This window comes from Vulpes lagopus, chromosome 24 (genome assembly GCF_018345385.1).
Source record: "Vulpes lagopus strain Blue_001 chromosome 24, ASM1834538v1, whole genome shotgun sequence".
NCBI classification, from domain to species: Eukaryota; Metazoa; Chordata; class Mammalia; order Carnivora; family Canidae; genus Vulpes; species Vulpes lagopus.
In genome coordinates this window covers 15,590,397-15,617,038 of record NC_054847.1, presented here as the reverse complement: position 1 = coordinate 15,617,038, position 26,642 = coordinate 15,590,397, and the positions used below count along the sequence as shown (strand labels likewise).

At 40.2% G+C, this 26,642-nt stretch overlaps 1 protein-coding gene across 9 annotated transcripts in view; it reads left to right on the top strand.

Moving 5' to 3' along the window:
• NCKAP5 (NCK associated protein 5) overlaps positions 1 to 26,642 on the top strand; it is a 947,236-nt gene that overhangs the window by 720,658 nt on the left and 199,936 nt on the right. For all 9 annotated transcript variants that reach the window (XM_041739534.1, XM_041739539.1, XM_041739533.1 and 6 more), the window contains one exon: positions 23,638 to 23,706. In XM_041739534.1, coding sequence (XP_041595468.1) covers positions 23,638 to 23,706 — 69 coding nt within the window. The remainder of the gene's footprint in view (positions 1 to 23,637; positions 23,707 to 26,642) is intronic.

Here is a 26,642-nt window from a genome sequence, read left to right as displayed (position 1 = left end):
ACTTACTCTGGTATTAAGAATGTTCTCCAGCTATACTCTCTGATATGGTAGCCATTTAGCCAAACAGCATTTGAAATGTAACTAATGTGACTGAGAAACTGAATTTTTTAATTTATTTAATTGAACTTAAACAGCCACAAGTGGCGAGTGGCTACAGCTCTACAATGTAACATTACTGTGAATTGGGCATCTTCTTCAGTGCTTTCTATGCATTATCTCATTTCAACTTCACAGCAACCTGCAATCCAGGTGTTCTTTATACTCTCATTTTATGGCCGAGGAAGCTAAGTGGTAAGGAGGATGGGTGACTTGGATAGCATGAGTGCTAATAAGTTGTAGAGCAATAATTCACACCCACACAGGCGATGTCAGAGCCACTTGCATGCATTACTCCATACTGCCTCCCATACATAATACAGGGCCTGTCACCTGACAGGCACATGCAGGTGGAAGTGACAAACTAAAGGAAGTCAGGGAATTTTATGGGGATGAGCAAGATGAAGACTATACCTTGTCCCTCCTTGGTGAATCCACTCTGCATTGAATGCAGTGCAATCCACACATATAGAATCCCCCAACACGGGATGCCTGGGTGGCTCAGCAGTTGAGGTCTGCCTTCCACTCAGGCGGTGATCTCGAGGTCCTTGGATGGAGTCCTGCATCTGGCTGCCCACACAGAACCTGCTTCTCCCTCTGCCTATATCTCTGCCTCTCTCTGTCTCTTATTATTAAATACATAAAATCTTTTTTAAAAATAGAATCCCCCAATCATGAGAGCAACTTCTCAGCAGGAGGAGGAGGTCTTAAGACTGACTACATATGGTTGTTGAGTTGCTGCTTTTGCCTGAATCAAACTCTTCTCATTGAAAATATCTCACAGCCAGGGGCCCAGACTGCACACAGGCGAGAAGGCATATTTGCTGAGTACATTTGAAATACTTGGGCAGCTTTTAATGTACTTTACAGGATGTGACAAATGAGTGTCTGTGTAAATCAATAAACCTTTCTGTGAAGGGACTAATGGTTTTATGTGAATAGCAAGGCAATGCACATGGAAACCAGTATTCTTGTTTCCTGTCAGTATTTTTAAAGTTCACTGTCATAACTCTGTTCCCCTTGACCTTTATCAGTGATACCTAGCAGATATTTGCTAGTTGAGTTCTAACTGGACATCTCACCTATCAACCCCCGTTGACTTTTCCCTCGGTGCCTGATAAATGCCTCCTTCACACTTTCCTTTCTCTTGAATTGCTCATTTCTTAACCATGCCATGATTGCTCTTTGAATAATAATTGACTTCCTCAGATTTTAGAATACCTCATTTCAGACTAATACAGGTGTGGGTTTTTTACCTTGATGCTTTAAAATCAGTTTTATTATCATTGTGGTGCACAATAATAATAGCTATTGTATGTGAATGTTGGTAAGTGAAAAATCAACATGCACAGAAATTCAGGAATCCTCAAGTGCTGTGGAACTAACAGCTCAAATGCTAATAGAAAATGAGCACCTTTGGTTTTAAAAAGCAAAATACATGTCACCTAGAAATATGAATAAGTCTTATCTCTGCTCTCAAACATAAGAAGATGATCTAACATCATTATGGCTGAAACCCTGTACTAGCATTTGCAAATTGCAACCAGCCCCTTTCAAGCCCCTGACATATACTTATATACAATTAATTAATGCACAGAACAACTCTGCTCTTTGCTCTTTTAATGTAGTTCTTTATATAGCCCTGTCTTGATAGTATCCCAAAGCTACGTTTTCAAAGACAGCAATTTTAGGACAGCTTAAAGAAATACAAAGAGGCTGGTTTTTTACAAGGGACTTTAAGTATTTTTTCTATTGTAAATATATTATACTGAGACAATCCTATTTCATGTCACATGTTGTTTACTTAATGCATTTCCACCCAGAGGTGAAACATTTAAGTGGGATTGCATTGTGGGTATTATTTTGCTAATTAGCATCCAAATGTGGGACTTGGGTTATGTAAATACAACTCATCCTTAATGTGAACAGTGTTTTCTGGAGCTAAAAAGACAGTTCCAAGCCTGTGAAGTGTTAACTGCCATCACACTAGAGCAGTTGTCTGATTAATTACGATGGTGTGAACTTGGTCATGTTTTTGAGATGATGTTCCCTCCAGAGCAATTGACTAGATAATTGTGCTCTGGCTGCCATGGGACCTGAGTAGAACTCAGCAGGTGTGAGACCTGTGCCTGGAGCTGTCTCAACCTGTCCTCACTTATTTGATCAAAGGGAACCCACTCTGTGAAGGTGTCTCCTCAAATAAACTGGCCAGAAATCCTGCCACCTTTAAGGTTAAAATTGAGATTTATTTAATACTCAAACTATCAGAACAAGCCATCCAAATGATCAGTGTAATGGGTAGAAGGACAGAAAAAGAGAAAGGAGAGGCTTCATTTTTGTCTATAAAATGGAGACTGGATTTGATAAAGTTGGGATCTCTTTCAGCTCTGGAATTCTGGTGTCTCATACCAGGAGATGAATTATGACAGCTGGGTAGACAATCATTATTTTATACCTCTGGGCTACAGTTTCCTTTATCTATAAAATTACACAATTAGAGTTGATACCCCAGTTCCTTCAGTTCTAAAAGATATATTCATGAAAATGAAAGTCCTATGCCAGTAGAGGCTTAATGTAATTCATTCATATGTATGAATATATATGTGCATTCCCACCCCCACAGAGGACATTTGGCCACGTGTGAACTTTGGTGTCAAAACCAGGCAAGGGAGGGATGCCTGGGTGGCTCAGCGGTTTAGCGCCTGCCTTCGGCCCAGGACATGATCCTGGAGTCCTAGGATCGAGTCCCGCATCGGGCTCCCTACATGGAGCCTGCTTCTCCCTCTGCCTGTGTCTCTGCCTCTCTCTCTCTCCCTCTGTATCTCTCATGAATAAATAAATAAAATGTTAAAAAAAAAAAAAAAAACAGGCAAGGGCATCTGGTATATACTGGGTAGAGGCCAGGGATGCTACTAAACATCCTACAATACAGAGGACAGCCCTTCCAAAACAAAAAATCATCTAGTCCAAAATGTCAGTTGTGCTAAGATCGAGGCACCCTATTTTGTGTATAAGTATGAGGGGGGTGTATTTTGGGTTTGTGGGTTTTGTTTTTCTTTTTTTTTTTTTTTTTTAGGTTTTTCAGTTTTCATCTTTTTGTTCTTTGTGGTTTGCTCCAAGGCCAAAATCAATAGTATTTGGGATCACAAGCATTATTTTGATTGTCTTACAAGCCTGATCTTTTAGACCTGGAAAAAAAAGAAAATGTTACACAAGTTACAAAGAAAGTACTCCTGCAATTCACTGACATGACAGCAAGAGGAAGTAGCATGAATGTAACAGGTGTTAACATTTGGAACAGTGCTTGTAGCGTTCCTTTCTAGACAATTCTGGGACCCTGTTACAAGCCCTTCATATATCACTGCTGATTTCCTTCAACATGAAATAGGACTTTACAAAACTCTTCCTAGACCTTAGTTTTGGGGCACTTGAGTGTTCCTATTCTCACAGTGCTGGCATATGCTGTGTACACACACACACACACTCACACACTCACACACTGCACACGTACTCTCTCATTATATAGAAGAGTTCTTCATATATAATCTGCTCTAACCAGATCAACAAGACATTGTTTTCCTCACCATCTGTTGAGACATGGAAATAAGCTTTGCTATACACAGCCCTACATTTCATCTATGTTTGTCTTAATGAGACTTCATTCTGGTTTGGTTACCCTTCTCTCTGATCAACAGATTGCATCAAAGTCTGGTTTAGAGAAAGGAGGCCAGCTAGGCTGTGTGAGTTCTGGCGGAAGTTGGCTGATCTCTGCAGGGACTTGAAGAAGGGAACAAGTGAGGGCCACACATTTCAGAACTTTGTAAAAGAGATTTTTTAAACCATGACAGAAGTAGAATTATGGTCCTCTTCTTCATCTTTTAAGGATCTTTGATTTTATGATTATTAGGATAATTAACATATATGATTTCAAAGAAATCTGGGATTTTATAGCCAGAAAAGGCTTGGGGATGATCTGGTCCAGCATGTTTATGAGAAGGATAAAATAAAGTCAAGAGGGGTAAAGCAACTTGATCAATGCCACAGTTAGTAAATGCCAGAATTTGAAACACAGGTTCCTGGCCGTTGTCTCTGACACATTAAGCTGCTGGAAAATGTTTTTAAGACCACCAAACTACAACTAAAACACTGGATTGCTTGATGCCACACTATGCTTATATTTAAAATATCTCTATGAGGGCAGCCCCGGTGGCCCAGCGGTTTAGCGCTGCCTTCAGCCCAGGGTGTGATCCTGGAGACCTGGGGTCGAGTCCCACATCAGGCTCCCTGCATGGAGCCTGCTTCTCCCTCTGCCTGTGTCTCTGCCTCTCTCTCTCTCTCTCTCTCTCTCTGTCTCTCATGAATAAATAAATATAATCTTTAAAAAAAATAAAAACTTAAAAAGATTAATTTAAAAAATAAAAAAATAAAATATCTCTGAGACGTCATCTAGATATAAAATATTTCCTTAGTAGCATCACTGGGTAGGTACACAGTGTGCATGGAGATTCAATATTATCTTGGTAAAGTGATGTGTAATTCAAACAGAAAAAAAATCTTTTAATAAAATTTTTGGCTGCCAGATTTCTAGCCTACATGTCTATTATTGTACCTGAGCTGGGCTGTAAGCTGAGGTGTTTACTCTTCTTTTATCCTAGCCCTCAGGAAGGAATTACATTTCAGTTCCTCTCATCCCTTATCACCCCAGGGTCCCAAGTGCTTAAAAACATCTGCCAACTCCCACCCACTCATCCACACAAAGCAACCCAGGAAATTTTAAAAGCTAAGAATGAGAGGAGTTAGTGTAGTATATAAATGTGTTAGCTCTCTTCTTTCCCCTCCGTTTTCAAAGCAAATCCTACTGCTTGCCAATTCTCTAAAGAGAAGCAGAGAATCATCCCACCCCCTTTTAGCTCTTGGACTTGGAGACAGGGAATGTGGTTTCTGCAAGGGTATTGACTTTAGCATAACATTTGGGAGTTCAGGATGGGGAGACATTTCCTGCAGTGGTTTAGAATACTTGTGATTCAGTCAGGTCTGTGCAACCTGAGGACAGTCACTAAATCTCTTTGAGCCTCAGATTGCTTGTCTGTTAAATGGAGATAACAACAGACTCTCCACATGAAGATAATGTATATTAAGTGCCGGGCACCGCGCCTGGCACCTGGTAATCATCAGTGGGTGTTAACTGTTTTGCCACTGTCATCATCATTTTGTATAGCTCCGTTGCTCTTCTCATCCCAGCTCCAGCAATGACTCCAGCCCTGGCTGTGTCTTAAATCAAGCATGGAAGCCCATGCTTCCAACTCCTGGATAGACCTTTTCTAGATGTTACTTTCACATCTTAAATAAACAAAACTGAACTCATTATTTCTTCAAAACTGATTGTTTTGTAAACTGCCACAAATTCAAGGGTAACTATCCTCTCACAATCAGATATTATTGAGATATTTTTTTTGTAACCCTAGTGGAAATTTCTGAACACAAATTGATGGAAATAAGTCAAGAAGTTTCACATGTCCATGTAAGTTGCAGCTAATGGCCACACCCAGACTAAATTATACTTAGACACCACATTACCTGTTGCATTCTATCCTTGCAAAAAGGCAGGCAGTTTTGAGTGTTTGAGAACAGCTGTTGCCCAGTCCTGTTGGAAAACGGATGAAAGTAGGAAGCAGGCTGAAGGGCGGTTTCCATTGATTGTCTACTGTCCAACTGCTCCACCAACTGGAAGGGCAGTTGTTGTGAGTGGAAAAGCCAAAGGTTAGGCTTAGTAATTAAACTGAACCACAGTCTTCCTAAAGCTTACTATCTTTCCCTTGTGGATTCTTAAGCAAAGGGACACTATTCTTCCCTAAAAACAGTAGGTACAGTTAATGTGAGACACTGGCATGGCCAAAGGAAAGAATTTCACAAAAACATGTAAACAATGAAAGAAAGGTGAGAGGGATCAAGGTGACTGCTGGCAAATCTTGCTTAAGCTCAAGGCTTATACCTTTGTTGCAATTTTGTCTTCTCCATAGAAAGGGGAAGAAATCATTATGTAGCATAATAATATATATCTTTTTCCTAAAAAGCACTCATAATACTATATACCTTACTTTGTTCCCCATTTCTACTAAAGACTTTATCACCCTCTCAAAGATCTGAGATTAAAAACCTTCATGGCATCTTCACTTAGCTCTTCTCATGTAGCTTGTGGTTAGGAGCTGGTGAATCTGTTTTGAACTGTCTCTCAAATGAGCGTCTTTCTCCCCCTCCTTGACATCAGGCAGGTCATCCTTGATAGGGATGCTGCGGTCACATGTTTTCTCATTTCCCTATCTCCTTCTGCAGTCCCTTCAGTCACTGGTGCCGGGGTTAGTTGTGAAAATATGCATTTGTTGACGTCCCTTCACCCTGACATCTGGCTCCTACCACCTCTGTGTCCTCATCCCTAATTAGTGTCACCTGCTGTCCATCCACTGACTTGTCATGTGGAACCAGGCTTCCCAAGCCCACTGAGGCCCTTCTGAACTCCTTTGCCCTCAAGTTCTGCCTAGAGCTCTATTACTTATTTGAGGGTTTGTTGTGTGCATGTGCGTGTGAAATGTGGTTACGGAAAGGAGCATGAAATATATATTGACAGTTAAGAATGATAAAACAAAGAAATTGAGGAACAGCCACTAGGTCAACAAATGAAGTATTGCCAATTATCCAGGACCCCTTGTGGGCTACTCTCTTATCACACTTTCATTTCTCCCTACTGGAGGTAATAATTAACCTGATTTCTGTATTGATCAGTCCCTTGCTTTTTGAAAAAAAAAAATAGTTTTATTATTTTTTTTTAATTTTTATTTATTTATGAAAGTCACACAGAGAGAGAGAGAGAGAGAGAGGCAGAGACATAGGCAGAGGGAGAAGCAGGCTCCATGCACCGGGAGCCCGACGTGGGATTCGATCCCGGATCTCCAGGATCGCGCCCTGGGCCAAAGGCAGGCGCAAAACCGCTGCGCCACCCAGGGATCCCAGTTTTATTTTTTATCAATGTACTTCTAAACAATGTAATTTAACTTTTCTGATTTTAAACTCTGTGTATGAAATCATGTTGGAAGATTGTGTTTGTGTGTATATATGTGTGTGTATATATATATATATATATACACACACATATAGTATATATGTATACAGCTATAGATAGATAAGATAGATAGATATAGATATGTAGTCGATCCTTGATCAACAGAGGGGTTAGAGGCACCAACCCCCTGCACAGTTGAAATTCTACATATAACTTTTAGATCCCCACTTAGCTACTAGTAGCATAATGTTAAACTAGAAGTTTTATTAATAACATAACCAGTCAAAATATATTTCATATGTTCTATGTATTACTTACTATGTTCTTACAATAAAGTAACCTAGAGAAAAGAAAATGTTAAAGAAATCATAAGAGAAAATGACATTTACCAAAAAAAATAAAACAAAAAGCCCTGTATGTGAGTGGACTCATGCAGTTCAAACTCATGTTGTTCAAGGGTCAACTGTATATATATATATATATACATGTAGCTATACTCTGTTTTTTATTCTATGTAGTATTCTCTCATATAATTTTACCAGAATTATCCATTGTCCTGTTAATTTTTATTTGAATTTTTTTTCTCTGTGGGACATGATAATAAAGCTGCTGTGGTGCACTTGAGTGGCTCAGTGGTTGAACATCTGCCTTCAACTCAGAGCGTGATCCCGGGGTCCTGGGATCAAGTACGGCATCAGGTTCCCCGCAGGGAGCCTGCTTCTCCCTCTGCCTGTGTCTCTGCCTCTCTCTATGTGTCTCTCATGAATAATCAAATAAAATCTTAAAAAAAAAAATAAAGCTGCTATGAATGCATGTGTATGGCCAGCCTGGTATATGTATTCACAGGCATCTATAGTTAATGAACCTAGTAATGGCATTGCTGGGTCTGAAAGGTCTATCTTCTCCTTCAGTAGGTTAAGCCAAACTGTTCTAAAATGGGTGTAATAATTTACAGTCCTACCAGTGGTATCTGAGAGTTCCTGTTGTTCCACATGTTCACCAACACTTGCCATATGAGATTTTTCCATTTGTGCCAATTTGAGGTGTGCATGGGGGCACTTGATGGGATGAGCACTGGGTGTTATTCTGTATGTTGGCAAATTGAACACCAATAAAAAATAAATTTATTATTTAAAAAAAGAGATGGTATGTCTTTGTAGTTTTAACTTGAATTTTAAAAATATTTTACTTATTTATTCATGAGACACACACACACACAGAGGCTAGTGCCGGGGTTAGTTGTGGGAGCCCGATGTGGGACTTGGTCTGGGACTCCAGGATCACGTCCTGACACTTAACTGCTGAGCCACCCAGGCGTCCCTTAAATTGCAACTTTAAGTAACTCCCTCTATTGGGTAAAATGATTCCTGGAACACAGACTTCTGTGCTTGATTTCTTTCCATTTGTCTTTCAGTTTCTGTGTAGCTCAGAGGTCAGAGTCCTATTCCTGAAGGAATTCCCAGTCAGTTCCTCAACCTGAATCAGGTGCTTCTTGGTAGAGGAAGAGGAATACTTACTGCTTAAGTATTTTGAAGAACAAAACAATAAATATAGTCTGAGAAATGTCTAAGATACCAGGTGTTCATCCTCATCTACTAAGAAGCAGATGAGTCAGTTTGAAGGAGTTGCTTTCAAGTCATAGATTTGCTATCTTTGAAGCACATCTAGGGGGTAAATCTGTTTAAAGGTTGCTTTTGCTAAAAATCTTAGAGTTCCTGAGTTGTTGGCTCTGTCATGATTGGAAAATGCTTGTTACATCTTGAGCTCAAATATGTAATTTGTTGAATTGCTCAGATTTTCAATTTTAATAGGAATAATTTGACAGTGCTATTAAATGTTTGGAATAATGAAATGTTTGTACCACTCTTTAAAAACACATACTTGTCTGACATAGAAATCTTCACTTCCCCTAATCTATGCAAGCCTAACTCTCAAACACAGTCTTTTGCAGGCTGCATGCATCAGTTTTCCTATTCCAGCTGGTATGTATGTGGTCAGGATGGGGCCACATACAAAAGAAAGTGGTGGGTAGGAAGGAGTTGCAGGGGAGGGGTGGTCAGGAAAGACTACCTTAGCAAGTGCGGAGATGAAGGAAGGAATCTCATTAAATGAAGGAGATATGTGTGCTAATAGCTGTATGACACTTTATCCTTGAGTTTCTGAAACTAAATTGTATAAACAGACCTTAGGAAGAGAGCAGAGCGGGGAGTGGCATCGAGCTGAGGCCTGATGGTCACCACTGAGTCAAGTAGGCTCCTGAGTGAAGTCACAGCAGAGCACTATCCGTTAACCCTTTCTCTTAGCAGATATAAATGGCATGTTTATACCATTTGAGAGCTATTCTCAAGCTCTGTGGTAGATGGGAACAATGGTGTGCAAAAGCAAGCTCATACTAGCTTTTGAGATCCAGTTATTTTTTCAAGAATTTTGTGAGTCTGTCAGTAAACACAGCAATTATTATTAATTGAATTCTGACATTTACAGGTCAAGGTAAAACACACTCAAAACTCATCACTTCCTGATTACTTTACAACATTTTACTATTTGTTTTACATTAGTTTCAGATGTACAACATGATGATTCGACAACTCTGTGTATTATGCTCACCACAGGTGTAGCTGCCATCTGTCACCATATAAGAGTATTACAGTACCATTGACTATATTCCCTGTGCTGTACCTTTCATCCCTGTGACTTATTCATCCCATACCTGGAAGCCTGTACCTGCCACCCCAGCCCCTCTGTCAATCACCAGTTTGTTCTCTATATGTATGGATTTGTTTTTGCTTTTGTTTGTTTGTTCATTTTATTATGCCAGACTCTACATATGAGTGAAATCATACGATATTTGTCTTTCTCTGATTTATTTCACTTAGCATTATACCCTCTAGGTCTATCCACATCACAAATGACAAGATTTCATTCATTTTTAAGGCTAAATAATATTTCTTTTTGTGCATATTCCATATATTATTTACCCATTCATATATTGATGGACACCTAGGCTGCTTCCATAATTTGACTATTGTAAACAGTGCTGCAACAAACACAAGTGACATTTTACTATTATCCGGTCTCTATACCTGTACAGTGAAGACACTATATGGTGTGCTACTGTGCATCTCCTCCCAACTCTGTGCTTGGGGGCTCAGAATCAATTACAGTGGCAGTATTAGCACCATGGAAATTGCAGAAGACTACAAAGCAAGGCTCTTCTCTACCAGAGAAGAGATCCTTAAACAATTGCCAGCACTAGCTCCAAAGAGGAGCTTGTTTTGCTAAGGTGAGAATGTGGTCCCTTCCCAAGTGTTTATGTGCAGCTCTTCTCTCAGCTCCCTGAGCTACTGGCTACCCTGCGTCTGGCTCAGCATGGCTTGGTTACTCCATGTCAGTCTAATGGGTTTAGTTGGACTTTCCTGTTATTGTTTATAGTATCGGGTATAAGGGTGAGGATAAAGTCAGCAACTGTGGCAATTTGCCCACATGTCATCCCTGTGGCCTTTGCAAATGGCAAGGGTTTGAAAGTAAGTTTGAGTAGAATCAATAAACAGGATCTTGGATGCATAAAACAGAAGTGTTTATCCTCCTAACCAATTAATATTTCTTCTTACAATCCTAGCTGCAGTGTACATCCTTGGGAAATAAGAATTGTAAGGGTCAGAATTACAAATGATCTGGGTGCCCTTCTGTGTCCTGGGCAGTGCTGGGTATGGGAAACAACACTGCTTGCTTTCACTGAGCAAGGATGTGTGGGATGGGGGGATGTCAACCACCCTGTGCTGCATGTGGTAGGTGCCCTAACCAAGGGGTGACAGGGTGCTGTGAAACATGAAAATAGGCACCTGGCTCAGTGGCATTGGAAGTCAGATAGAGGACTATTTTGTGTACAGTTTGAGAAGAACTCTGAGTAGCACATTGTTCTTTTCAATGACCCTAAGACATGGTGGAGATTATCATGTTAATTCTTTTCAGGCCTTACAGGAAAGCCCAATAGGTGATCACTTGCGATATGATTTCAAGGTGGAATGTGACGCCCTATTCCAGACCACTCTACACCCCTGCAAACCTGCCCACTTTCTAATTCCTACAATGCTACAATTAAAGATTCACTCCCTAATCCTCTCTTAAAATGCAAATCCTCTTAGTGCTTTACTTATCAGCTTTGAATCTTAATGTGAAGGAAGTTGGGAGTCTCTCTGAGAGCAGGGTTTTCTGTAGGGGAGGGTATTAGATAAATGGGTGCTAGCAAGTGGAAGTAAGGAGATAAGAGAGAAGTGAGGGAAAGGAGAAGGGGAGGCCACTGATGAAAGGAGCCAGTGCCAGAAGCTGCCTTATATGTGAGGCTATTGAAAACACCCAAGTGTAGGGCACCTGGGTGGCTCAGTCAGTTGAGCATCTGAGTCCTGATTTCTGCTCAGATCATGATCTCAGGGTTGTGGATCGAGACCCATGTCAGATTTGCTAGGGGGCAAATCTGCTTGAGATTCTTTCCCTCTGCCCCTCCCCATACCTGTTCTCTCCCTCTCTCTCTCTCTCTCTCTCTCTCCCTCAAAAACAAAAAACAAACAAACAAAAAAAAAAACTTAAAAAAAATACCCAGGTGTGAGGACCCAGCTTACACTTCTCTTGGCTGAAATCCCTTGTCCACAGGACATGCCCTGGCTGACACCTCTCCCCCTGCTAAGCCTGTGAGCTGCCTAGGTTTGGATGGGAGTTGTTCTGCAAAGGACAGAAGGAAACGAATATTGATTGAATCCTATAATGTGCCAGGCTCTGTATTAGATGTGTTTTACATTCATCATGCCATTCAACATCAAAAGAGTGATGGGTATTTATTACCCTCTTGTTTACCAAGGAGAAGACAGATTCAGAGCCCGAGTGACTTGCCTGAGGTCATAGCAGGGAAGAGGCAGCACCAAGATCCAAATAAACGCTTACCTGACTTCAAAGGCTAGGCTTCTTTCCACTGTAAAAAAATAAAAATAAAAAGGAAATTTAAAAAGCACACTCTGGCCTCCCATTAGAATCTCCTATTTTCCTCCTAGGATGATATACCCTTCTTACCACCCTACCACCTACTGACTCCACACATGGATTTCTTTCCTATATATCCCCTGTAGGCAAGAAAATTATCAAGTTTTTTGTCTGTTTCTGTTGTGAAAGCGTTGCCTTTTATTATTTTTCAGATATGATACAATATCAAGCAATATTTTTTCTAAATCATAAATATTTTTTCCTATTCTACACAAACACACACACATACACACACACACATACTGTCATATCCTCTCAGTGGCTGTTCCCCACAGTGAGAATCACTGAGGTATGAGAGAAGTGGATTCATAAACTGAATAAGAGAAAGCAGTGCACAAAATTGCATATTTTCATCTATATGGAGTGAGAATCTCTATGGTAAGTGCTCGACTACAAGTACTCAGATGGTACGTGGTGGAAGCAGAGAGCAGGCACCTGTTCCACCTCAAAAGAAGGCTTGTGAAGGCTTCCAGTGGAGATGACAAGCTTGGTGGCCACCTCCAATTCCAGAAAAGCACTCAGGAACTCCTGAACAGTTCAAAGCTGACAATAACGAGGGGGTAGCAGAGGGTAACAACTGCCTTCATTCCGAAACCAATTCATATGAGACACTGGTTCTCAAAATAGGAATCCCAGACCAGCAGCATCAGCACCACCTGGGAACTTGTTAGAGATGCAAATTCACAGGTCCTTCTCTAGATGTCCTGTGTCCAAACTGATGGTGCCCAGCAATCTGATCTAATGAGCATTCAAGTCATTCTGATGCATACTCAAGTTTGCAAGCCACTGGTCTAGAGCCCCACTTCAGTACTCAAATTCTGAAAGGACGCAGATATTTTACCATAAAATGTTTATTTAATTCTTCAAAAATGAACCTGTGAACAGGTCTGCATAGTATGTTCCCCTTGCAGGGAATCCTGAACTACTTGAAACAGGGATGCCATTTTTTTTCAACTTAGGTACCCACTGCCTTGTTCTGGGTCTGGACTCAGTGGGCATATTGTGAAAGCAAGGACATTTTGATGATATGATGCGTCTGCATGTATGGGCACACAAGTGTCCATGTTGTTCCTGTGGTGGATGGGTACAGCTTATAACTATTTCCTGAAATTTTTTAGGATGACAGAATTTGCTTCTGAGCTGCACAGGAGCCCTAGACCCTGGCTGGGTATAGAGACTCTAACTCTTACATAAAGTCACTGGGAAACACCCCTTAACCACCTATCCCTTGCACATTCACTACAGTGACCAGACATGGTCAGTTATATGATGCAGACCCTATCAGTTTCACCTGATGGTAAAAAAGGAAAGAAGATTCTATACCCAGGTCAAATTGAGTTCTTGGTGTCTTTTGTACTGAGGCTCTCTACCACTCTGCTAAATTAAAATGTGCATACTTGGATGGCGTGCTTGATGGCATACGTAGCCCCTCCCATGGTGCTTTATACTTCTAGTGTTTTTAGACAGCTTTCAAAATAAAATAGATGACAGCGTAATTAGGGATATTTGGGGCCTGTCTGTGTTGTGCTTGGAAGGCTGGATGTGAAGTTCCTTGGCCCACAGACCAAAGCCTCTAGGATGTCACTGTAGTCAGCCAGTAAGTTATTTAGTGCCACAGGACTCTGATTCAGGGTGGCAGTCATAAAGGAGTACACTTTCCCACCTGTGAGGCCAAACCATGATTTCTTGCCCTTTTTCTGATTTTTCTACCTTTGCTGAACTGAGGGGTTTTCTACAAGCTGGGAAGATATCATTTTGAAAAAGGCCAGGCATGCAGCAGTGGTAGCCACAGGGATGCATCCTTTTTAACTGCTGTGGATAGCATTTTTTTTCTTCTCTTCCTTTTCCCCTCCTTTTTCCATCTTCTTTCCTCCAGACCATTCTACCTCTGCTCAATTTCTACCACTTTCATTTGCACACCATCAGTTTGTTCTCATTTATCATTCTTGAACCCAAGATTTTCTCTGCAGTGGATGTTTCTTGGCACCTGACATTATTCATTTCCATAATAACTTGACAGTGTCTACACTCAGGGTTCTTACGTGGTGAGATAATTTATTTCTGATTGCTAATACAAGCCAGATGTCATTTTCCTGGTATTTTGTTCAAAATTACAACATTATCTTTATTCATTCCAATGAGGACTTTTCCTGTAGGTTTGAGTAGGCTTAGTCAAAGGTCAAGTGACCTCTTCAAGAAATATCTTTCCTATCTCATATAAAATTAGTCATGTTTTTTTCTCTAATCTTATTGAATGATAGCTTTTAATGTGAGAAATTAGTTTCCTCTACTAAGCTTTCTTCTTCTTTGAGGTAGCTCTTATGTTTTATGTATCTTTATATCCTCCATAGAAAGCTTCTTGGAGAACAGTGAGAGATCAGTAACAGGATGCATGCAGGGAAGAAATGATGTTCTAGCTCACCCCTAAATATGTCCAATCAGCTTATCTTGCTGTGTGACCTTTGAGGCCTAAAATGACTGTTTTATTCTTCTCACAATTTTGTGCATCATAAATTTGAAAAGGACACACTGGATTTATCTCTAATCCATGTGGTGTCAGCTAGAGTTAGAAGATCCATTTCCAGGATGTCTTCTTTATTTCCATGTCTGGGCTCTATCTCTACACGAGGCAGCTCATTCTCCAGAATCCCTCCATGTGGCTTGGGCTTGATACTATTTTGAGATACCGGCTTTCTTACATGGTAGCTCAAGACACCAGGAGCTAATGTTCTGAGAGACCAAGGTAGAAGCCAAAAGAATCATGGTATAACCTTGGAAGCCCTCAAAATGGCATGTTGGCCACATTCTATTATTCACACAAGTCAGTAAGGCCAGTTCAGTCAAGGAGATATATCATAAAGCGTGTACAACCATCTTTAATCTACCACTATGACCATGCCAGTGATGAGTGAAATTAACACTCGTAAGTAAGGAGCAAAAACTCAATTCCTCATACTCTCATACTATAGAGAAGTAGGAACTTTAAACATTCTGCCGGTTGTGAAAATGTGTCAGATGATGTATACTGTTTTTTGTTTGTTTGTGTAGAAACTATAGACAGAAGAATAATAAATTGACATATGCAAAGAGTAAAAATTATTCATCTGTTTAATTTCCTACCTGTCTAAAGATATTATCAAAAAAGTACTTCAGGATGTATCTATATGTATGTGTATGACCACCACTGAGAGGACATAGGTAAAAAGTGCCTGACATAGAATTTGCGCAGTTGATATTAAGTACATATAAATATGAAAATGAGTTTTAATTTTCACCCAAAAGTCTAGTAAAAATGCATTAAAATAAACTTTTCTATTTTGAAAAGAGACATTGAAGGCTTGATCCCTATCTTGGAGAGCTTTTAGTTTAGCTGGAGAAGAATAATAATATCCATATAGGTAATAATCCCATTTAAAGACATTATCATTGATTGTTGACATGTATGACCCTGCCTTATGGTCAAGTTCAAACTAATGAACATAGGAGGAATAGTGGAATTTAAAAATCACTATCATTGTAATAATTGTTTTAGGCAAAAAATGATCAATGGATGCTAAAATAAATGAACAAAATGTGGGTATTTAGATATTTGCATAATCTCAAAGACGTTGGATAGTTACATATTTTCAAAATAACTTTCCATTAGATAGTTGTGATTATAAAGGGAAATTACTTTTTTAGTGGTGGATCTGGCAGATACCAAACTAACCAAGTGATCAAAGTCGACACACTTGTAATGAGATAAATCTGTATCACATGCCTCTTCCTCATGATGTACTGAGAAGGACACAATATCATTGCTGTAATATTCTTGCCAGAAATACTTTAATGTAACCATGAGGAGACATCAAACAAACTCAAATTGAAGGACATTCTACAAAATAGCTAGCCTGTATTCTTGAAAAATGTCAAAGTCATGAAAGACAAAAGAACTCTTCTGTGTTCCAGCAAGACTAAAGAGAAATGATAACCAAATGCAGCTCTGGAAACGTGGAGTTGGTCCTGAGTGCAATAAGGACATTAGAGGGATAATTGATGAAATTTGAATAAGGTCTGTAGAGTGGATTAGGTATTATATCAAAGTTAATTCTTGAATTTGGTAACTATACAGTGGTTATGTAAGAACATTATTTTGTGTATTACGAGGTCAAAGGGAATCATGTCTGCACCTTTCTTTCAAAAACATTTTTTTAAATCATCTTTGATTATAAATAGAAATAAAACAAATGCTCTAGTAAGTGTGGTAAAAAGATAAACTTTGAGGAATTGGGAAGGAAAATGAGGGATATTCTTTATAATGGTTTCCAGATCTTCTTGTACATCTGAAATTATTTCTTAAAATGTAATATATGCCCCATTTTATTTTTTATGTTCAGATTTCTGAGACTGGAAAAAATGAGTGGCATTTAGAAGGGTCTGTAGGGAATTGGAACATATTCTGGGCTCCTGCAGCAGAACCAGAGGTACAGAACTAAGCTCAGCAGAAGTGAGCAGAGTGGCTCAGTTGGTTAAACAACTTCCTTTGGCTCACATCATGATCCCAGGGTCCTAGGATCAAGTCCTGCATTGGGCTCCCTACTCAGTGAGGTATCTGCTTCTCCTTTTCCCCCTCCACCCCCTACTCATGCTTTCTCCCACTATCACTATCCCTCTCTCTCTAAAATAAATAAATAAAATCTTAAAAAAAATTTAAAATTAAAAAAAAGAACTGGAGGTGCAGCCTTAGGAACAAGAGGTGGGCCTTTGTGAGAGACCCAGGAGCCTGGGCTGATGTGAGAGATGTCAAATTCTCTCAAGCAGCAAACACAGGTAGATGGTTGTTGAACAGAGGAGTAGGAACAGAGTATAGGAGGTAAAAAGCCTGCAATGGAGTCGTTACTTAGTACAGAGGGAACCCTTTTGTGTAGAACTATTCTGACTTTGGTTCATGGAAAAGGATGTTATGTTAGTCCATTCGTGCTACTATAACAGGATACAATGGACCAAGTGGCTTAGAAACACAGAAATTTATTTCTCATAGTTCTGCAGACCTGGAAGTCCAAGATCAAGCCTTTGGCATGGTCAAGATCTGATGAGGGCCCTCTTCCTGGTTCCTAGCCAGCACTTTCTCACTACATACTCACATGGTGGAAGGGAGCCAGCAAGCTCTGTGGAGCCTCTTTTATGTAAATCTGATTTGATGTTTGAGGATTCAGCATTCATGTTCCAATTACTTCCAAAGCCTCCCACCCCCCAATACCATCATATCAGACATTAGGATTTCATCCTATGAATTTCTGGGGGAACGCAGACATTCAACCACGAAAGATGTATTAAGCAAATTCATGGTATAGAGAGATTTTAAATCTAATTAGCATTTAGTGAATTACCGTGCAACAGCAATCTAGAAGCATCAGTCCTTCTGGTCATTGGTGAGCTCTAGCCCGCATTTGTTCACAGAGCAAGACCTCTGAAAAACATAGTTCCTTTTAAGTATACGTTCATTTAGACCCATCCTCCACAGTGAACCAAAATAATGTGGGTTTACTCTATGAAGTGGTTTGTTTTATAAAGACATGTGAGAACACTATAGAGATGAAATCAGGCACATATTTAAATCCTCGGAACCGGGAATCACAAGGAAACCACACTGAGCTCTAGGGACTCAGTCTAGCAAAAGTTTTTGGTTGTCGTAGAAGACAAAGCTGAGCACAGAGACCCACTGTTACATTTAGCATGCATGCTCTAATCACGTCCTCTGGGGATACTGATTTAGTAACGTAATTTCTTGAAGTACGAAAGACCTGTGTCGTCATTCCTGTAATTCTCAGTAGTAACACTTGCTTTTTCTCTTTTCCTGCCTCCCTTGTCCTTTTTCATTCCTGCCATGAAATGATTCACTGTTTCTCTAAATCACATTTAATTAAGGTTTGTTTTTTTATTCTTCCCTTTTGTTTTTTCCTCTGTTGCCTCATGTTGGTAGCGGGTAAATCTTGATTTTCTAATAAATGCAAATGGATTAAAGAAGATCACGAGTTCAAGATTATTTTAACTTCACTGGCATAATTGTTAATATCGCTCTTGTCCCCTGGGATATGTAGGATTACATCAATTAAATTGGTCTCTATAACTGAACACATTAACCATAAGTGTGACGACTGTGTCTTCCCCAGCACCCTTTAGGTGTTTAATTTGCTTGCCTGTAATAGATTGTCAGAGCAGTAAATGTGAGGCAAGTAATGTAAGTGGTATAATGATGGTAATTATCTGAATGGATCGATTGTAGTGTTATTGCAACATGATATTGTGGGTAGGAGTGAGATAGAGACATCCCATATAAATTCCCATTTTCAGCTTTATTTCCTTACACGTTTTTTCCAAGACATTTAAAGTGAAAACAACATAAACTGGCACTGTCATTCTCTCCTTTATCTCTTCCCATTATCCTTTGTGCCACTGCCTTCCTGAAACCAGCAGACCCCATGCAAGCTCAATTTCTCTAAAGAAAGCAGCGACTTTATAGAATTGGAATTCCATCAGCCCCCCCGTGATTCACAGGATCCAAATATTTGAACTGGGAGTCACTTTGTAGATTGGCTAGGCTGTTCCCTTCATTTATTACCTAAAGAACTGTGAACCCAGCAAGGTTAAATGACTCGCTAAAGGTTTCACAACTGGGTGTTGTTGGGTAGACTGGAATGATGGGGATAGAATCTGGAGCCAGTGCTCCCACCTGGGCTGAGGGAGGACCTGGGAGGTTATACCAGCTGCAGGTATGACACACGTTCAGTGTGATAGGCCACTGCAGTCCCTCAAGGAAACAGTAACAAGCAATAAGGAAATAGCTTTCCATTGAGTATCGGTGGGTGGGAGGTGGGATTGAAAAGACGAAATGGTCTAGGTTTAACCAATATTGAATAAGTCCAAACAGATGGTCAGCATGAGGCTAGAATCACTGGGCTATGGGGTAGATATCTGCCCATGTCAAGAATGGAAAGAACATGGCAGGATCCCACCTGAGAGACAGGAGTGCTAGCTAGAATGACTGCTACAACAGAGATCAGGTCCAGAGGAAAGGAGTCAAAGGCAAGTATTAGAGCTGACACCTGAAGGAGAAACAGGGGTTGGACTCATAGGACCCAAACCAGGAATAGGTCAAATGATCTAACAGTGACAAGAGCATGTCCACAAAGGCTTCTATTAGCAATTTCCCTCAACTTTTGTGCCCCATTTTCATTTGATCACTTCACTTGAGTTTCATTATTGATCAAAACGACAAACTGGCCTCAATCTGGAGCTTTGTACACATCTGTCAAAGAAAATATTACAGTCACCAGAGGCACAAATAGGAGCACATATTACCCATACTTTCTGTGTTACCAGAGAAAAAGGAACATGAGAACTTCAAATCACTGTTAAGTAGAAAATAAACACTAGATACTCACAAAACTGTGGCTGCAAACCTGTGTGTCCCAGGAGAGAGAGGCAGCAGGTTACGTGGGGAAAGTTCTCCTAGTTCTTACCACAGATGGAGACTAGAAGTGCCCAGGGCTGGCTATAGGGCAGGGCTTGAAAATGTAGGGGACCTGAGGTGACTGTCCAGAGAAGCAAGGCTTCTGGGGAGAAGGAAGCAAGGGGAAAAGAAGTGTCATTTGAAGATCTGGTTCAGAAGAGAAGAGGAAGAGGAAAAATTTGAAGATGCTAAAGAAATAAAGGAGAAATATAAGGCCCATCTCCTCCAATCATCATGTGGTAGAGAGAGGATGAACAGTAAAACACACCGATAAAGCGGAAAAGAATGCGACAAGAGGATTGGTAGGAAGAAGGACTGAGGGGAAAGTTGATTGTGGCATATGTAATTGAGGGAACCAAGGGACATGATTTTAACCAGATAGTAACAATTAAGTAAGACATAAAAAGGAATAAAAACTATTAAAGAACCTGCAAAAGGTGGAGAGGAATGAAGCAGAAGAGATAGTGAGGAAGTGATACCTCACTGAGTGTACCTTTTAGTAGAGTTTTGACTTTAGGGATCATATTACTGTTCTCTATATTCAGAAATTGGGGTGAAATGCACAACAGGAGGAGAAACTGAATCTGACTACTGTCAAAACAAATTAACTGAACTGCACAAAGGAATGGATAGCATCACCCCAGGAAAGGGAGACAGTTATCAAACTAGTAGCTTTTGAACATAGTATCATTACTATACACCCCACATTCTAAAAGAAAAAGCAATTTGTGAATTCTTATACTATATTCCATGCCATCATAATCTTGTTTGCACTGTGGGGTTGAATAAAGGAGGAAATGTATGGCTGCCTGTGTTCTCACTGTAGAAAAGGAAGACACAGATATGAAAAGGGGAAGGCAAAGAAGAAATCTGTAGTGGTTGGAGTGTGTGTGTGTGTGTGTGTGTGTGTGTGTGTGTGTGTAGGTATGGTGAGGAGAGAGAGACCCTTTAGGGGTCTAAAGAGACCCTTTAGAGTCCCCCTAAAGGGACTAGAAGAAATGACCTCTCAGTAGCAATTTGCATACGTTAATAGCCAGATCTTAGTTTCCAAGTATCATTCCCCAATGAAAAGCAAGTAGGATTCCATGGAGAAATGGTTGATTTCAGAAATGGTGCAAAGAAAAAGCAAAGTGGGCTTGGAATGTTTCCCTGTGCCTAAAAAGAAAGCCTTTTCAAAATGATGAAAACATGTCAAAAGGCCACAGGTTAGAGAGGTTCAGTTTCCCAAAGCTGGGACAACTTGAGCATCAAAGTAAATAAATGCAGTAATGACTTAGAACCCTTTCAATAATAAAAGAATCCAGGTATTCAGACTAGGAAATAATAAATAGGAAAAGCATATTCTTTTTTTTTTTTTTAAATTAACTGTGTGAAACTACTCTTTGTGAGATGAGTTGAATTAGTTCTTAACTTGGGTTTCACATTTGAAATAGATTTTTTTTAAGATTTTTTTTTAAAGATGTATTTATTTCTTTTTTTTTTTAATTTTTTATTTATTTATGATAGTCACAGAGAGAAAGAGAGGCAGAGACACAGGCAGAGGGCGAAGCAGGCTCCATGCACCGGGAGCCTGATGTGGGATTCGATCCCGGGTCTCCAGGATCGCGCCCTGGGCCAAAGGCAGGCGCCAAACCGCTGCGCCACCCAGGGATCCCGGAAAAGCATATTCTTATGATAGAATGTAAACTCATAAACGTAGGTGGGATAATGGGGTAAGAAATCACCATGTGCGACCATAGGAATCATTGATTCAGGCAAGATTCATCAATGGTTGCTAAAATAAATTGATGAAAATTTGGTGAGAAATATTTTCATAGTCTAAAGACATTTCTGAACAATATATTAACTACATAAGGAAAGTAACTCTAGGAGTGGGGAGATTTGGCAGATCCCACCTTAACCAAGTGATCAAAGCTAACATGTCCAGTAATGGTGACATGGACATGACCAGTTCTGGTATGATGCACTGAGAAGGACCCAGCATCATTTATATGCTATTCCTGCCAAGTGTACAGGAGGAAATTTGAAACAAGCCCAAATTAAGGGACATCCCACAAAATAATTGGCCTTTACTCTTCCAAGAAAGAGAAAGGAAGAAAGAAAGAGAGGGAGGGAAGAAGGGAGGGAAGAAGAGTGGGAAGAAGGGAGAGGAAAGGAAGGAAGGAAGGAAGGAAGAAGGAAGGAAGGAAGGAAGGAAGGAAGGAAGGAAGGAAGGAAGGAAGGAAGGAAAAAAGAAGAAGAAACTAATAGTATGAAAAACAAAAGACTATTCCATATTAAAGCATCCTATATGAATGACAAATAGATGCAATAGATGCCCGACCCTGGATAAGTTTCAAGACTGGAAAAATTGCTGTAATGACATTGCTGGAACAATGGACGCACTGGAATAGATACTGAAGATCAGATTGTGTATTGTATCAATTGATATTTCCTGAACTTGACAACTGTACTGTGGTTGTATGAAAAAACGTTTTTGTCTTTAGGAAATATATACAGAAGTATTTAGGGGTTAAGAGCATCATGTCTGCGGCTCGCTTGCAAGTTGCAGGGGAAAACAATGAAAGAAAAAGGGAATGATCTACTAATCTCTCAAATGTGGCAAAATGCTAACAGTTGGTGAATCTGAGGAAAGGGTATGTGGGAGTTCCTTATACTTTTCTTTTAGATCATCTGCAAGTTGAAATTATTTCCAAATAGAAAGGGTTGTTTTCTTTTTTTTTTTTTAAAGAAAAATCTGATGGGAAGAAAATTTAAGATAAAATGTTGATCTTTGTACCACCTAAAAATCACACCATTCTTTTGAATAAAGATTTAGATCTTTTTAGATCTAAATGATTTAGAGCTCTGTATCCTCTACTGATTTAGAGCTCTGTATCCTCTGCACTTTTTTTTTTTAAGGTCTTATTTATTCATGAGAGACACAGGGACATACGAAGAGGGAGGAGAAGCAGGCTCCAGGCAGGGAGCCTGATGTGGGACTAGATCCAGTCACCCCCTGAGCCAAAGGCAGAGAAGCTCAACTGCTGAGCCACCAAGGTGTCCTCCACACTTTCAAATATCAAGAAGGGTTGTAGTGAAAGGGTAGGTAGAGCTGAGTTTGCCTGGGGGTGGGGGGTGGGGGTAGAGGGCGCATGCTCTTTGTTGCAGCTTTGGGAAGGGTTCACTTGCATAGCTCAGGATTCAGACTAGGCCAGTAGTAGTGGAAGGGGACATAGGTCACCAGTTGCAGAAGGCAGTCCCCATGTCACCATTTTATGCTCCTTCTAAAAACCTAGTGTGTGTATCCCTATGTCTTTTTCCCCTTCTTGTTCCACTAGCAGCCAGGTAACCATATTCAACTGAGTCTCCTCTAGTAGCCTGTTTAAGATTCAGCTAGCCTCGTGGTTCTGAGGATCAGGAAAGCAGTAGTTTTTAAAAGGGAGGGGGGAGGACTCAAGTATACCTCAATTGTTGAATTTCTCATTATATTCTTATGCTTAATAGCCATCGATTAATAAGGAAAACGATGTGTGTGGTTTGTCTTTGGAATGATGCTTTCTTAGGTTTACCTGAGATTCTTTTCTGTGGCCTAAACAAATATTGGGTTGTGAAACTGTGACAGGTCTTAATGAAGTGGATTAAGGCATTTCGTACATTTACATTTTCATAGAATGAAATAAACATGGTAATCCTTTTACAGAACACTCTCACATCAGGCCATGATTTGATTTGCTCCCTGTTCAGAATATCAAGTTTCGCATTTCTTTAAATGGTAATGTACTTTTGTGAACAAGCTGATAAGACACAAGTCATCCCTGAGATATTTATAATAGTACTTAGAGCAAACTTGTCAAAGATTCTCCTAAAAGATTGTCTTGGATCCTGAGGAGATATATTTAGTAACTGTACTGAATGAGTTGTCACCTAACACAACATTTCATTGATTTATTTGTATTATTTTTGTATCTCACTGCAGGCAGAGAATTCAGCTTTGGCTTTGGAAAATGAAAATCAAAGGGAACAGTATGAGCGATGTCTTGACGAGGTAAGCTGACTAGAAAGGTTCTTCACAAAAGGCCGGACTATTTAGGAATCCCTTGGTCAGATCTTAATAGATGTCTGTTACGGCCTCTGTAGAGCATTAGCATTCTGTCCTCCAGAGGAAGGTTGTACACATGACTGTGGACATTGAGAAGGAAGGCCAGTCTTTCTCTCCCACCCTCTCCCTCTTCCTTCTCTCCCTATTTTATTATACAGGCATCTGTAAGTCCCTTTTGATTATCATTTAACATTCTTGGGGCACAGTTTGGGGAATGCTTCACTGTATGGTAGATTCCTTCTGTCCAGTAAGTGTGATCCCCAGCCTGTGAATGAGAAAAGCCGATCAAAGCCCACTGCACCTCCAATTGGATGCTGTTTCTGAAAAAGCAAATCCTTGATAGAGTGGGTGGGGGCGATATTCACAGTTGGCAGCCAGGAGGGGAAAAAATCAGTAGATTGAGAACCAAGCCAAGAGAAAAAAAGTGAGGAAGATAATTTGAGCAGAATGGGAGAAGACAGAGCCACCCACGTGAATAAACTTGAGAAATATTATTTGATGATAATGAAGAGATGAAGGCAAAGATGGTGGGCGTCTCTAAGTCCTTGCGAGGCAAGGGGAAAATTGAGGTGTGTGCAGGGCCCTCATTATCCTCAGCCATTCCCTTCACACTCTGTCAGGAATCCTACCATCCGTCTCTGTGGTAACACCCGAGCAGGATTGGTCACTCACCTCACTGACAAGCTCTCATCTGGGATTTTCTTGGTGATTGGAGTTATTACTTTAATGAGATGAGTTTTCTAGTCATCTGCCTGATACCCTAAAACTTGCACATATCTATCTTGTCGTCTTAGGAGTTGTTTGAAATAGCTGACGCAGGTTTTCAGAAAATAAGCACAACAACATTAAATCATGCTCTATTACCTTACCAGTGAAAACTAGCATGTAGGTCTGCAGTCATTTCCTCCTCACTAACAATTAGGAAGCCTTCTCCAAAAAACTCCTCTTGATCCTTCTTCCCTCCCCCACACTGCCCTAGAAGGTGATGGATTATGCTATGAAGAACACAGGTTCAGATCCCACTTACGGCATCATCACTGCTACCACATACCTCTCTCCTCCCTCGAAACTGGGAGTGTTCTCTCTCCTCAGAGTTGCAGTTGTGTCCAGTATTTTCTTACACTAGGGATTCTGAAAATGTGACCCCTGAACCAGCAGCAGTAGCCTCACCTGGAAGTTGTTAGAAATGCACAATCTGAGGCCCTGCCCCATACGTCCCAAAGAAGGGACTCTGGGAATGAGCCTGGCAGTCTGTGTGTTTTCAGGCTCTTCAGGTGATGATGACACACCCTACAGTTTGAGAGCCACTGTCCTCAGAACATGGACTACTTTGCCTTACAGTTACGTATGTTTAATAGAAGAACAAGAACTTTCAACATGTTTCCAGAAAGTTACTTAATGGTTTAGTATTTCTAGCCATATATATCAGTTACTCAAGCAAAATGGTATTTGCAGTGCTCTGCCCTGTCAGGACCTAAAAAGACTTGAAATAATCTTTGCAACACCCAGAGTTAAAAGAATAGCTGGAGTCAGTTGACATAAGAGGGGAATGATGACTCAGTCTGGTGAGGCCAGTTTAGCACTTCTCTATGCTGTCCCCCAGGCTCCTGGTCCAATCAAAGTTTGGGGCAAGACATTGAAAGGCACAAATCTTGCCCTTGGGTCATATGTATTGATCAGCAAATTTTCACTTTAACCTCCTGTACAGAATTTCTGATGAGATTGAATCTGTATTCCGAAGTTAAATTTATGTGAATCTCACCACAAGAACTTCTTATTTGTCAAAATTCTCCCACGGTCATCCCTCCCTATCAGTCAAAAAGCTCACAGCATTTCTTTATGGAAACTCATAGTCGTGTTTTCCATTTGCTACCTATGCCTGCATTCTGAAGGTTTCATCAGAATGTGTTGGGTCAAACATAATTTTTCATCCAGAGAATTATTTCATATGGAGCTTCCACTGAAGACAGAATTTTTAAAGGCAGAGTCCCTCTGTTCTTAATTGCAAAAATTAACTGTTGCCAAAGAGGTGATTTGCAACTCAGAACCACCTTTGAGCCGTACAAATGTTTTGCATTCATGATACCGGCCCCTGATTACATATGCCAGTTGTTTTGTAACTAATTGCATGAGGATAGACAATCCATTTCTATGCATTGTAAGAGAACACTCTCAAAGGGGTAGTTGAGTGTAGTAATAATGCCAACTGGAAATTCTTTCCAAGGCTTTTTAGACTAATTAGACAAACTAACAAGGTAAGGCCTCATGTAAGTTATTTCCTTGCTAGTGGGTTTCATAAAACATACACAAGTGGATATAATCTAAAATTGAAATGTTCTTCTATCCCTTTTACACTGATTGTTATTTTCTGGGAAATGAAGAACATGTTGAGAATTTGGGTAAAACACTTGGGAGTAAGAATACCCTCTGTGTGTCCTATAAAACAGGGGTGTGTTTATTCAGGAGGAAACAGCCACATCCACAGACACACAGGCTTGCTGGCACACACATGCTCACAAATGAGTGCACACACACACCCTTCACTACTTCACATCCCCTCCACATAGTTCCTCATCTCCTTGCATTGCAATACAAAGACAACACCAAGGATCATTGAGGGGGATGGAGGTTTCCATGTTTGTGTCTAGTTTCTTCCTTCAGCTGTTTGACACACAGTTTGCTGGCAAGCAGTGAATTGCTGTTTATTCTCATTAATATGTTGGCCAGAGTTCCTTTAGGACCAACTAATTCCCATGGAGAGAAGTATAATGACACACATAAAAAATAAGTAAAATAACATCTCCTCAAACTATTGCCTTACATTTAGGTGGATTCATTTGTATCCTACAATATTTGTTGTGTATCAGGTCAGAGTCACCCAG